Source organism: Nothoprocta perdicaria, unplaced genomic scaffold (genome assembly GCF_003342845.1).
Source record: "Nothoprocta perdicaria isolate Ctin4 unplaced genomic scaffold, notPer1 scaffold_38, whole genome shotgun sequence".
NCBI classification, from domain to species: domain Eukaryota; kingdom Metazoa; phylum Chordata; class Aves; order Tinamiformes; family Tinamidae; genus Nothoprocta; species Nothoprocta perdicaria.
The window spans coordinates 4708483-4722222 of NW_020455621.1; the positions used below are offsets into that span (position 1 = coordinate 4708483).

The 13740-nt window shown below is 38.7% G+C and overlaps 1 protein-coding gene across 1 annotated transcript in view; it reads right to left on the reverse strand.

Annotated features, from left to right (window-relative positions):
* EPM2A (EPM2A, laforin glucan phosphatase) overlaps positions 1-13740 on the reverse strand; it is a 48859-nt gene that overhangs the window by 25413 nt on the left and 9706 nt on the right. Inside the window, 3 exon segments of the mRNA XM_026044727.1 lie at positions 790-1015; positions 1018-1053; positions 1056-1143. Coding sequence (XP_025900512.1) covers positions 790-1015; positions 1018-1053; positions 1056-1143 — 350 coding nt within the window.

A 13740-nucleotide genomic window follows, 5' to 3' on the forward strand; every position in this document is an offset into this window, starting at 1 on the left:
GGTAGCAAAGGGGCACTTCATACTTCCTTTCCATGCAACCAGTAGAAGTCGACATGGCTTGTAGAAAGCCAAGTGTACTCCTTTTCCTCAAAGAACAGGAGTGGCTCGAGCAGCACTTCTTGAACCCAGTATGTCAAAGGTGAGCAATAATCACACCAGAAAATAAAGTTATTGGGAGTCTTTTTAGACACAACAGGCAGCTGTCTTTGGGAATCAAACTGGATTCCACCGAACCCCAAGGAAGTATAAACTTTTTAAGATTAAGTTTTAGCATTTTAAAGGGTTTGCATGCACTGTATTTATGAAACAAATCACCTATAACAGCTGTTACTAATAGAGGTTGCTGCTACTACACATAAGCAATAACATCACATCTTAATTTTCTGGCATACATCTTTTTTGTTTTCCCAAAAGATATTCCTCAACAAAATAATCCCAAATGCATGAGAATACATGTATTAGATCTATGCATATTTATGTGTGTATGCGGACAAGTGCTTGCAAATAACAGTCTCCCATAAAATTTACCCATAAACTACTGTTAGGCATTTTCGGAGGTGATTCTGTTTAACACAGCTTTTCACAGACTGACAGTATCACTGAACTCAGAATCTCTCATTTTTTGCAGCCAAAAATGCTATTTAACTACAAGGAGGCATTCCTTTTTTTTTTTTTTTTATAGCTTTTCTAAAAGGGCTGTTTTGTACATGCTCCCACTCTCACTTCAGAGCTAAAACCAGTTGGTATCATGTCAACACAGAYTTTCTGTCTGAACACATGGACTTTTACCTGGAGTAATGGATAGCTTGATGTCCTGCAATATTAAAATAGAAGTCAGTTGTATGTTTCATCTCATCAGTATGTCCAGAGACTTCAATCCAGTGCGATATTGGGAGGCAGTAAACTCCATCTACTACGTTGTTTGGGTCGTAAATGCTGCTTCGATCATGATGGGGCCCATTCCCTAGAACAGMAGAAAAGACGATTTCAGGATGTGACTCTAGAAAAGCTTTGAAAGATTTGCAGGAGATGTGAACTTAGCATTTAAGGCAGGAACGGTGCTTGCTACTTGTTCAGACTACATCTCTCTACATCAACAGCTGAAATACTTGGAACAGAACCCCACTGCCACAAAATAAATATTCAGCACTAAAACCAACTACCATAAATTATTTTGAAGGCATAATAAAGCTGTACAAGATTCCCAAACCATGAACAACAGAAWTTATAATCTCAGGAATAATTAATTTTGTTTAAATTCCGCAGTCACTCTCTGATGATATTTGACCTTATGGCTACGTATTTCTGCTTTGTGGCTTCCCGCTCTCATCTTTCTGTGATTCAAGCCTAGCTCTGATCCAACAATACAGCTGCACAACCTTGCCTAAGACTCCGGAGGAAACTGCTAAGACCTCAAGAAAACACACAGAATACGGCCCTGCAARATGAGAAAGGACTTTCTGCAAACAGAGGTAGCGGTGTTGAAACTTAAATTGTTACCAGATGAAGGATTCAAGAGGAAAAACAGTTCACACAGAAAGCCACAAAATCCTTAAGGAGAAAAACAGGCAGATGGAAGACAGCAACTCAGCAGCAACTAAGGTCTCTTCCAGATCTCCTCCACCTGACTGACACATGTGTTGCAGCCAAGACTCTTTGGATGTCTTACTGGGGACAGCAAGCGCATTAATGACTAGTACTGCAGCTCACCAAATCCTAACTGTCCCTTGTACGCACTAAGAGTCTCTTTGTACCCCTGAGATGCTGACAGAGTCTCTTCACACAAAGCAAAAGTTACCCAACGATAGGCAGGAGGAGACCTTTACAGCTGCAATCCTAGGGGACCACTACTACCTAAAATGGGTTTGGATAAAATATAATTTTTTTCCCACAGTCTTCTGGTATCTCATATCCACTACTCTTACTTTTTTATAGCAATAGGGTGAGCATTAGTGAAGAGAAGGCAGCCAAATTTAAACACCACGCCATAATAAGCAACCTGAACTGAACTGTGTCATGTCAGTAATCCATAAATTTGAACCTGTAAATTAAATCAGTAAATTTGAAGGTTTTCTGGCTTCAAAAAATGCTATTTTCATGTATATTCATTCCCTCCCTCCCCCCTTTTTAAACAGCTTAATATTTATTGCCATGTAGGAATTATTGTACAGATTAGAAGTGACCTAGTCTACAGCCTGATTTAATGTAAACCTGTTACATTTATACATTATTAATGATGTTAGAACGTTTCTGAGTAAAATTATGCCTGAAGGAACAGCTTCCATTTCACCCTGCATGTAAATCTATGCGTTGCTTCCAAGCATGACATTTAGGGAAATTTACTGGCTAAAGAGCCTTTTAGAAGCTGTTAGAGAACAAGACTAACACGTAAGAGCTCAAGCGATCTTCTTGCTTCCAGGTGACATGCAGCACTTTTTATATTAATAGTGAAACATTACATTTGTTTTAATAAACACTATTAACAATTATTGGTGAGATTATTAAATATAAATTAACTATTACATATAAATAGATGAATAAAAGGTGGCATAAATATTATTTAAAATATTTATTAAAAATATTTATGCTATGCTTCTGAACCATTTGTTGCTGAGCCATTATGTACCTTATGCAAAGGTATTTTGGATAAATATGATGAATAAGATCAGTAATATACCCTGAAGCTACAAACTGTATTGTTACATTTTTATTTCATGTTTGAAATTGGTTATATTTTTCTTACCTCTTTTAAACAATAATACTTTGAAGATAGCAGTGTACATCCACAAAGAGAGTAAAAATTAAAAACTGGAGTAAAAATGATTACATGAGTACATCTTAAATCATGATTAGCATTACTGATTTTATACATCCTTTTCATCTTCTTTTTAAGCTATTTGTTATCCTCCTTCCTTTTTATTTCAAGAAATAAAGAGTAAAGTTAAAGTCACTATTACTTCTTTAATAAAGACTTAGTCTTTTATTTTTAAAGTTTTAGAAGTATCAGTAAGGATAGAAGGATCTAATCTAAACTTTGTACTGATTTACTCCTTTTGTACTTTTTCCACTGCAATTTCTTCGGCATTTCCACTACGAATTGTACCAGGTTTTAAAAAAATTAGAAATTTAGAGCTTGATTTCAGTTAAAATATTCTCACTGGTCAGAACAGAACTGTTTAAGAATGGCTTTTAAGTTAGATGAAAATGCTTTGCACAGTTTTCCATATCTGAATTTACAGAGAGAGTTGTTGTTTGGTAGTACATCTGCCACACTATCTACCAGGTGCATTTACATGCGGGATAGCTTGACTTCCTAAATTCAGCAAAATCTTCAGAACCACAAATTTTGCATCTTGCCTTCCGCATTTCCCTCTCTGACAAGYGCCTGCAGCAACGCTTAGGAGCTGACGGACTTCAGTGTCTTTGACGYGACTCGTTCTTCACATGTATAAAACGCGTTTCAGAGCCGTCACAGAAATGAGTATCACTCACAACCCAAAATACGGAGAGCTATTTTAGAAAGCAGTTAATAGTTGATGTCTTCAGCAGCCCTGGTGACCCTTCTCGGTGCTTCTCCATCACTTTCTCCTCATGGAGACTCCCACATCAYCTCCATCGCTGCGCTCCGGAGCTCCTGCTCATTCCGCATCTGGCCTCCTGGTCCCTCTCGTGGTGAGCACAAGCAGCTGCCTCCGCTCTTGCCCTCCTACCTCCTTCGCCAACACCACCCCTCCTCTCTCATTTACCTGCTGGTAACGGCCCTGGGAAACTGCCACCATCATGGTGCTCTGACTTCCCCATTTCCAAATTTTTCTTGAGGGACATGTACTTCTATGACTCACCAGTTTTATTGCCCATCCTCCTTTCTATTTTTTCAGCCTTAATTCTTATGGCTTCCCCCTCCTCCTCCTTTCACCTTTTCAAATGCTATCAACTTCCTCGCTTGATAATCTTTTCACTTTCACCATCATTCATTTCCTACAGCAATAGGTCCACAACCACCCAGGAATCTGAGGCCACAACTAAAATGCCACTAGGCATTTGCTTCATTTATTCCCTCTCAAACTTCMTCTTCAAAAACATCTTTCTCCGATCGCTATTTATCACTGCTCACTCTTCGGCACCACTCAACTTCACACTCCTGCTATAGCTCACATTCATACAAAAAAAAATCCAAAAGTATGTTTCCATTTTGCTTTTAATACTTAGCTGCAAGGTAGAAACATATTTATAGCATTTTTTCATGAGAGTCACACAACTCTTTACTACTGTTCACATTACATAGAGATTTATGAATTAACAGACCTGTTATCAATATCTCTGCAACAGGACATATGCAAATAAAAAATAAATAGAACATCATGATTTCATACAAGAAGAGGGCTATCATATATAAGAAAAACTAATTTAGAAAACCTAAAGAAAAAAAAAAAAAGATATTGAACTGTTTAGGACACTGAATTCTATATCCCCTTTGCAAAAGTTATGAAGAAAGGGAATCATCAAAAATTACCAGTTGCCAGCACTGCCATCCAAAATACACTCCTTCCCTCACAGGTGCTTCTTACCACAAGTTTACTTCAGAAGACGTATTTAACAAAGACGTTAAGAATTACCAAAAAAAGAAAAAGGGCTAGCTTCTGTTAACAYATTTTGTCACAGGAAAACTGTAATTTTTTGAATTCTATAAAATGATAGTGCAAGAAACAGTTTCAGATATACAGAATCGTATGGCAAATCTGAAGGAGCAACGCAGAATTCCTCTGTAATTTACAGCTGCTCTAAAAAGGTTCACAACTCCCTTAACTTGTATCTTCCAGAGTCCTTTAAGAAAAAAAATAAAAATCAGATAACAAAACCAGCTTTCATTCAAGCTAACTGATCATAAACTATGCTTTAAGTAGAAGCTAATTAGCACCACTTGCATGACTTACTCTGCTATACATTCGGTTATATACCTGCAGTGTGCAGAATGCACRCTATCAAGAATATGGGCACAATTTGGGTGACGAGAAGAAATCCTTAATGGAATAACCCTTTATTTTCTACTCCTTGAATATATTGATAAAGTCTTGACTTTCCCTCGTCCAGCGCAGGCTGTGCCAGCCTCGTGGTATGCCCATCTCACTGCATCATCTCTGCTGACAGACCAGGCTCCTCGGGGCTTTCAGCGCTCCCGGATTCAGAAGAGGTGGCACAAGACTTCTCAGAAGCGTAAGAAGAGTTTGTGCCAAGAACAAAATAAGTGTCAGAAATACAAAATAAGCATCTCTCTCACAGGGTGGCACCCACAACTATTTGGTAGCTCTCCATATGCTAAATGCAACAMCGACTTCCCACTGAGCGCGCAGTTGCAGGCCAGGCAAATCCCTTTTCTGCATCTGCATGACTAGAGCATGGAGACTTCCACTAGCAGGACAGGGAGCTGGGCATGGTACTAGCTACACGCACTGACCAGAAAAACAACCAAATTAAAGACCATCATTTCCTCACTGCTCCTCCAGGCCAGTTTTTGCATGTGAAGCTCCACAAGGCCCCATCGTCCAGGTGGGACATCAGCCTGACAGTGCTGGGCAACCGTGTCCACCAAGGTACATCTACATCCCTGAGGACACAGCACAGAGAGACTGCCCCATCGTGGTCCCAGGACTTCATGTCCACATGATACCTTTACCAGCACCAAAGCCTGCACCACTTGCCAGTCCTACATACATACCATACAGGAAGATTTGACTACGAGAAGACCTTGCCTCCAATATTGGGGTGCTCTAGACTTGGATCTGCTAGAAGGGAAACAGCTTTAGGCATGCGCTTGCTGAATTTTATTTTTCTATACTCAAGAAAATACTGTGTAAACTCTCAGAGATTTGGGGAATTTTAACAGCATTTCAATATTTCAGCTTTTCCCCACCTACAGCCAGTAGTAAAGAAATTTAAATCTRCTTTCCACTCACTCGCTCATCTTTGGGGAGAAGAAAGCAAGCACAGATGCACTTTGAGAAAGGGCAACACACAGCAGGAAGGATATGTTTTTACAGCCCAGACCACTTTTAAATCAATATTTTTCTTGATCTTGTTTTTMTTGATTTTTTCCAAGTGGAAAAATGTTGGTTTAATTATTTATTTTGAGGAAGCAAACACAAAAATCATTTGGAAACATGTAAAACTCAGTCCTAAAAACAGTAAATTAAATATCTGCACAACCCTGAATCATTTTTACACTGCGCTGATCAGGCATGGGAGAGTTGCGATTAAAGAACAAAGGGAACCTGGAAGAGTTTACAAGATAGAGGTCCGACTTTAAGTGACAGCGTAGCACTCTTTTCCCCTCAATGAGGTCCAGAACTATTTTGTTTAASTTCCATCTCTGCAACTCTTCACAGCAAAAATCTCTAAAGGGAAATTTGAAGATATGTTTCTAGAGGTTAAATTATAAAGTCCCTTTGCTTTTGCAATCTCCTCCTTGCTCTTCCTGCTGCTGATAGTTGTTCAGCAGAATCCACACATCTAAGGAATTGCTCAAGAATAAAGYAATCAGCAGCCTTGCTTATAGCTCAGGCTTCACACACTCCCTAAATTTGCGTGATCGCACACGTTGCCCCTGGGCTGATGAGAACAAAGCATGATCAAAGTGCCAGACTAAGGAAGTCAGCTGAGCAAACAGACACGTTTACCACCCAAACATCTCCATGCAACTGAAATTGGCACTGGCAAAAGATTGAGACAAGAACAAAACAAAATAAAAGCTGATGAAGATACAGCAAGCAAGAAAAAAAGTTGCCCAAAGATCAAGGACTGGAAGAAAATAAGCAGGAATGAGATGATCATCTGGAATTTGAACTAACCACATGCAGGAACAGAATGCAAAGAAAACCCTTCAGAAACTATTTGATTACAATTTTACTGCAGTCATAAAAAGACAAAAAAAATGAAGTTTCAGTCGACAGTTTGCCAGCTGTAAACTCCTCGTGACACAGTGCATGCTGAGGGGCTGTAGAGCTGCCCTGCGCAGCATTCCCACTTTAGCCAGTGCCCGACSCACGAGCCTACCTCTTCCAAACCTGCAAAGTCCAACAGGGGCAAGGTGCATTTTTTTAAATCATCTTTAGTTCTGAAATATCACAGGGCTACTTAAATCACTGAATATGCTCAGTAGCTACAGTGGCAAACTACAAATTCAAAACGAGCAACCAGATGAAAGCAGTCTATTGCTTTCAAATCATGCTCATTCTTATAGTCCTTGTYATGAATTTCCCATAAATCCAGCAGGGCTTACCCTTGTTGAATCATTCTTTAAGTATGCAGTATATATAAGTATTTATTTAATTACAAATACTTGCATTTGAAATATTGAACCAGGTTCTTTAACAGAAAAATGAACATCCGAGTTAATGCTTAGAAAATCACATGGAAAAGCTTAATAACCCTCCAAGAAATATCAACCCCCTCAGGGCAAAGGGGAGGTTAAGAACTAAACACAGTTTGCCTGTTTGCTTTTAATTATAATAGAATAGCAAAAACTAAAGCAAATAAAAACTCCATAAATTAAAGATTTAAAAGATAAGGCTATTTACTAACTTTCTTCTCTTTATTACTTACATAAAATAAAAAAGCCTCAAGGTCTATTTTAGACGCAATTCTTCTAATTATTTTCTGTGCTACTGCATGGCGTCATTATCAGACATTGTAATTGGAATTCCACCGCTACACTTACAATTTTCAAATTTGCATCAAATTCTGCCCTGAAAGTCTCTCTGATGCCTGTTAGAGTGAAATTCACTCTCTGAGGCCTTGAAATASGCTCTGCCCCAGTCCAGTCCAGAATGAATTGCTATCGATTCATCAGGAATAACAGATACGGGAGGCTGAACTTCTCTCACTGGAATTTAGCTGGGCCAGATATTTTTGCAGGCTGAGTCTGTCACAGAATTCCAGAGTAGGGTCCTACCTTTCCCAAGCCTGAGCAAACCAAGTCCTTGAAGTATTAAACTTTGCTTCTACACCTCTGACAAATACTGTCAAATGGCACATTTGAATCCTGTGTGCCATGAACTAATCCTTAGACCTATGCCTAATAAAAATACTATTACTTTTTAATGCTACTTCTCTGTTGTTTCTAAACTGTCTTTTGTACACATTCAGAAAGCAGTAGCTAGCTTTCTTAAGTAGATTGACAAAATTTGCAGTGCTTCATCTAGTTTACTAATTGCTTGTGTGCGGTTGGTTTGGTTTTCAGAAATGTTTCCTTGCATTTACCAGATCAAAACAGACAACCAAGAGGGAAGGAAAAAAAAAAAAAGACTATTTGAACCATACACAAAGTTTATTTTTTGTCAGTCTTCATGGAGACTGCTTCAACTTCTCACTTTGTCGCGCTGACTTCTTATCAAGCAAATAATTTTTAAATCTATTAAAATCCAGGGTACATTCAGACTTTTTAGTTTTTCACCYATTCACGTACTCCTGGTAGTATTCTTTTTCTAGATATTTTACAATTATTCTAGAGCTAAATGACTTAATGGAAAGTCTCAACTCAACATATGATGCAGTTACTCAAAAAAAAAAAAAGATTTTTAGTATTTTTTTTTCTTATTTAACCATCAGAGATAAGAAAAGATTTGCAGCTTTAAAAAACACCTGTTTTATTTCTTTTTCCAGGTCTGCTCTGGCACTGGTATTTCTCAGTGGGAGCTGCCTCTTTTCTGAGAGATTTTAGCTAAACAATCAGTCTAATGATGTAGATTGCGCRAGACAAAAGCAACTGAAAGGAAATTCTGCTGATGAAAACAAGAGACACTTCTCAGACAAATGGTGAAGACAAGAATAAAGGAAAACCAGATGACAGACAAACATGATGAAAAAATRTAATACTGTCTCTCTGTGGCATTGTATATTACTGATTGTTACTTCCCATCATTCCATAGAAAGCTACTAACCTACAGGCAGGAAACAAACTACAGCAAAACACCAACCACGGCAAAACAACCAGTCATTCCAGGTACTTTATTAGTGCTCAGTGCCTCTCAGCACTGATAATAAATTTTTGGTCCACACTGCATGCTGCTGTCCCTTGAAATGGTGAAGTAAGGSCAGGGAGTGGAGGAATGGGAGTGGTAAATAAAGTGTTTACCTAAAAAAAAAAACCCACATATATTGCAATTTTATTATTAGAAGCACAAATGTCTTAATCATGCTCACACAGCAGTTAGACATGACCTCTGATTATTCCTGCTGGAGGGGATGACACATATGATCAAAATCAAAGGAAATTAGTGTGCACATGCTTATTTTTATTCTTTTAATTTTGCAGTTTCACAGGCACCTCAATTTTACAGATCTCCAGCAGTCTGCCCAGTAAGTTGGTTAATGCTGACATATGGGTAGGAAGTAATGAAAAACTTGTTCCCAGGCATGCCATAATCCGTGTTAAGTATGTATCTTGAGAGGTTTGAAGAGCAACGCAGCAGGAGTTATTATACTTGYAAATGCAGTTTCTCCACATTCATTAAGGACTTATTGGGTTGTAGATTTCAGGATGAYTCCCTCCTATTTATAATCAAAGTTTCCTTACGTCTGAAAGATATTAAGGCACCTACCATTTTCCAGGAAGAAATTGATTTGCACTACCAAAATCAGTATTATACACAATTATTCAAATATCAACATGCAATTACACTTCATGCTTCCACCAAAATGTTACCTACTTAAAAAGAAGACTGGCACTGGGGAAGCAAGCAACATCTATCTTCAAAAGTGAAACAGATTACCCCAAACATTGATGAATTTGTAAGTGGTTATAAAAGCCTGGAAAATTGTGACTTACCACAAGTAAAATGGTGACACCTAGTGGGAATATTACTCAAGATCACAATTAAGAGGACTAAACAGAAAGACATGGATCCTGTCCTTTTTTCTTCTTATTAACAACACTGCTATCTAAATTTGGGGATCAGTACATTAGCTTTGGGAAGGGCATAAGAGGCACATCTTAATGTCAGAAATATAATGATGCATCCAGCTGAATTTCTCTAGAATTATCCCCAAAGAACTTTCACATTGCTTTTCCTGTTATAGCTCAGCCCACAATATTTTCTATTCAGTTTTATTTTTTCCTATTCAAATGGCACCCAGGTATTAACTTCCACACTGCTTTTAAAATACCTCCACCCTTAAAGTGAGAAATTGTGCCAGTCTTGCTCTACACAGATGAGGCCAGGAAATGCAACCATTTAGGCCTCAGAACGCAGCTATATCAAAGTCATCACCGTTGACACGATGCCACATTAAAATTAAATAAATACTTACTTGTTAAAAAGAGAATGCCCTTCCTCTGTGCAAGAACAGCTCCCATGAAAGAGTTCTGCAGCTTTCAGGAACATCTCRCCTGACCCACATGCTGTGATATGAGACGCACCGCCCCAGAAACACTACCTTGACCCACACAGCACCCAACACTGAGGGGACAGATCCAGGAAGGAGCTCCTCCAGGAAACGAGTGGCAGAAAGAATGGCAAAGAATAAAAAGGAGGGAGGGACTGTGGGCACCCTCTTGTCCAAAGAGGGCAGAGGATATTTAACTGACCATCAAAAGATGGTCTCCAAATGGATATATATCGAACATTTCCTTCTAGCTTACCCTTTATCTGCTTAATTGCTCACAATAAAGGGAGTCATGTGTGAAAACGATTTCTGGAAGCACTTCATACAGAAAGTGAATGGACAAAGTTTAGAGAGGCTACAGAGTCATTGGGCCACAACAACCTGCAGGCTGGCTGGCTGAGGGACATAYTTGTGCAATTCAAAGAGGGGGGCTTGCACTACAGACAAGATGTGGCAGGGAGCCCAACTCGCATGAAAACCGTCCAGCTGGAAGTGCACACAAAAAGCAGGGACACACATCTGCAGCTTCTTTCCAAAGCTGCTGCAGCACCCCCACATCCAAGAGCTCCTGCAGAACAGCTGTGTGGCTTTGAAAGCCCAAGAGGCAGGGACTCTCACTGCTTATCTGTAGAAAGACAACAGTTAAAGCTCCTAGCTGTTTCGTTTCCCTGTTTGCACGTAAAGAAATAGATATATACTTTGCATGCAAAACATAGACAAGATAGAACTCCTTTTCTCTCCTCTTTCCCCCACCAAATTCATCATTTATATTATTTTCTTAACAAATAAAGCTATGTTCACATGTGCAAATTACTAGCAGGCAGGTTGACCATGCTCCTCAGCTTCAGCTGGCACTGCTGCATTATCTGCCAAGTGCCAACTGCACCAAACCAATAGTTATATGACAGGAACACAAGCTTGTGTAACAGCAGATAAGCATTTTAAAATAACACTGCAGATTCGCTTTGCAGTGCATTTTTCACTCCTCAGAAATTTTCAGGTGGAACTTCCCTGTAACTTGTCACTTGTACTGTATTCTGTCATTCAAAATGCAGASTTTCAGGCATACCTTCAGCATCCCCTGTTTCTCTATGCAATGTCTTGTAGAGTATCTATAGTGCATTACATCATGCATACGAGGGAAAGAAAGGTCTAGATTAGTGTCCAAGCAAAAATTCAGAAAAGTGAGTTCAAACACAAGTTCCCCCTTGTATTTATTTAGTTTTGACAGCAGTCACAGTACATTTGTACTTTACAAACTGAAGGAAAAATCAATTTCTGCAGAAGTAGACTACAAAGACACAGAGGACAGTTGTTCTGAAGAAAACAAACAAATAAACAACAACAAAAAACAGATATATTTCATTATATTTTATAATAGTTGGAATATTCCCAAATTCTGAAGCTTAACATTATCACCATTTCCCCCAGGCTCAAAATTCACCTGAACAACAGACCTTTCAGCTGAGCTCAGATTGGGTAAGTGAAACAACATTCCTGAAATAAACCCTACTTGGATTCTTCTGCCTCTCAACGATGTCRCTCCTATAAAGGTACTGGCCACGAGCTTTAAGTGGCACTACATGCAGGTCATGATCATCACTACGGGACAGCCTGCAACAGCAGATGTAAAAACTTGCTTATTCAGAAGTGCAAGATTTTCCTCCCCATCTTGTCCTTTGGGAGAGGCCAACTAGTTTCTACAAGATTCAGGCAACAGGTCAGGAAATCTCCTGCAGGCCAGACCTTGGTGTGAAGTGTTCCTGTTACAGCTGCTGGAACTCAAAAGCCAGGGAATCCTGGATCCTGAGTTTGACTCTTCCAGCCTAAAGAGGCAACACACAGTCTCAATTCCTATTCCCAATTTTGCCACTGCACTGGAATGCTCTGAGGATTAACGAACTTTGTATTTTTAAAAATGTTAAATATAAAAATAACATACATTATTGGTAGAAATATCCTTTAAAGTATACTTACAAAAATAGTAATTTTCTCAAATACATGTCATCATGAGCTACGTCATCTTACATCCAACAGTGTAAATACTTCACACCCATTATTAGGCAGGACTCCCTCCAGTTCAATACGTCTGCCTCAACTCAAGTTTGGAGCAAGTAACATTTTGCACTTTCCACTATCCTTCATGACCACATTCTTCAAAATTGCAGACATTTTCATAACTGTTAAGTCTCTCCCAAGCACATTCTTAATCTAAACACACAGGGTGGTAAACATCCAATGCACAGCATTTACTTACCACAAAAGTTTTGCTCTTTTCTTTTAAAGAAAAGCGGCTGTGTTTTTGAACACAACAATTTCCTGATCTACATGAAAAAAAAAACATTAAAATGACCAATATAAGCAGCAGCATCTACAATTGGTGGATATTCCCCTTTGTTTTCTAGCTTTCTAGCCAAGCACTGGGCTCAAACTGCTAAGCATTCACCAAGACAAGAACAAAATTGYATATTAAAACTGTATCTAACAGCATTGTGGCCAACACAGTAATAAACTTAATTACTCTGTAAACTACATCATTAAAAGCATTGCCAGGAACGAGCAAACACCTTGATACCATTATTTCCAAACTTCGCAGTAACCATAAGATCACAGTTGCAGACTCATTAAAGGTTGAAACTTTTAAATTACTATATTCCATGTGCTGAAAGCCTCTTCACGTGCCACTATCATCAAAATTTTATGTAGAACTTGGTTCCTTCAAAAAAGACTCAGTTCTGCTTCCTTGGAAAGATCCAAAGATTTTTATTTCATAAATTCACTTTTCCTGCATTTCTGCAAAAGAAAAATATTGTTTTATTTAGCAACTAAAATAAACAGTATACTCTGACGATTTCAACGATTACTAGCATGTGCTTCATAAGGTAAATAATATGCTCACAAAAGTTAATATGTATCTCCTGTGGTCACTGTAGCAGTAAAAATACAGCAGACTAAAACATGGATGTTGTTATAGCTACGTGATGAAAAAAAAGTGTTACATGCATCCTCATATCGGGTGAAAGGCAACTGTTCTCTGTATATGGATTAGAAAACTCTTTTATAAGTGTTTTTGTTTTTCTAAGGGAATTCTCTGACCTGTCCAGCTTTCACCAAGTCTTTCCCTTTCTCAGCAACAAGAGGTAATTTCGAGCTTGGTTTGGTTCAGCATACAACCGCCAGAGCGCTTTCCTTTATTTAAAATACTTAAGTATCCTGAAACAGTTCACGGAAACCGACTGAAGTTCATTAACCGCACAAAGCTGGAGAAACAGCTGAGGTAGCTCGAAGACACCAACCGCTCCAACAGCCTAAAGGTCTAACAGTTCTGTTCCAATACTTGGGCAATTCTTATGGTCAAAA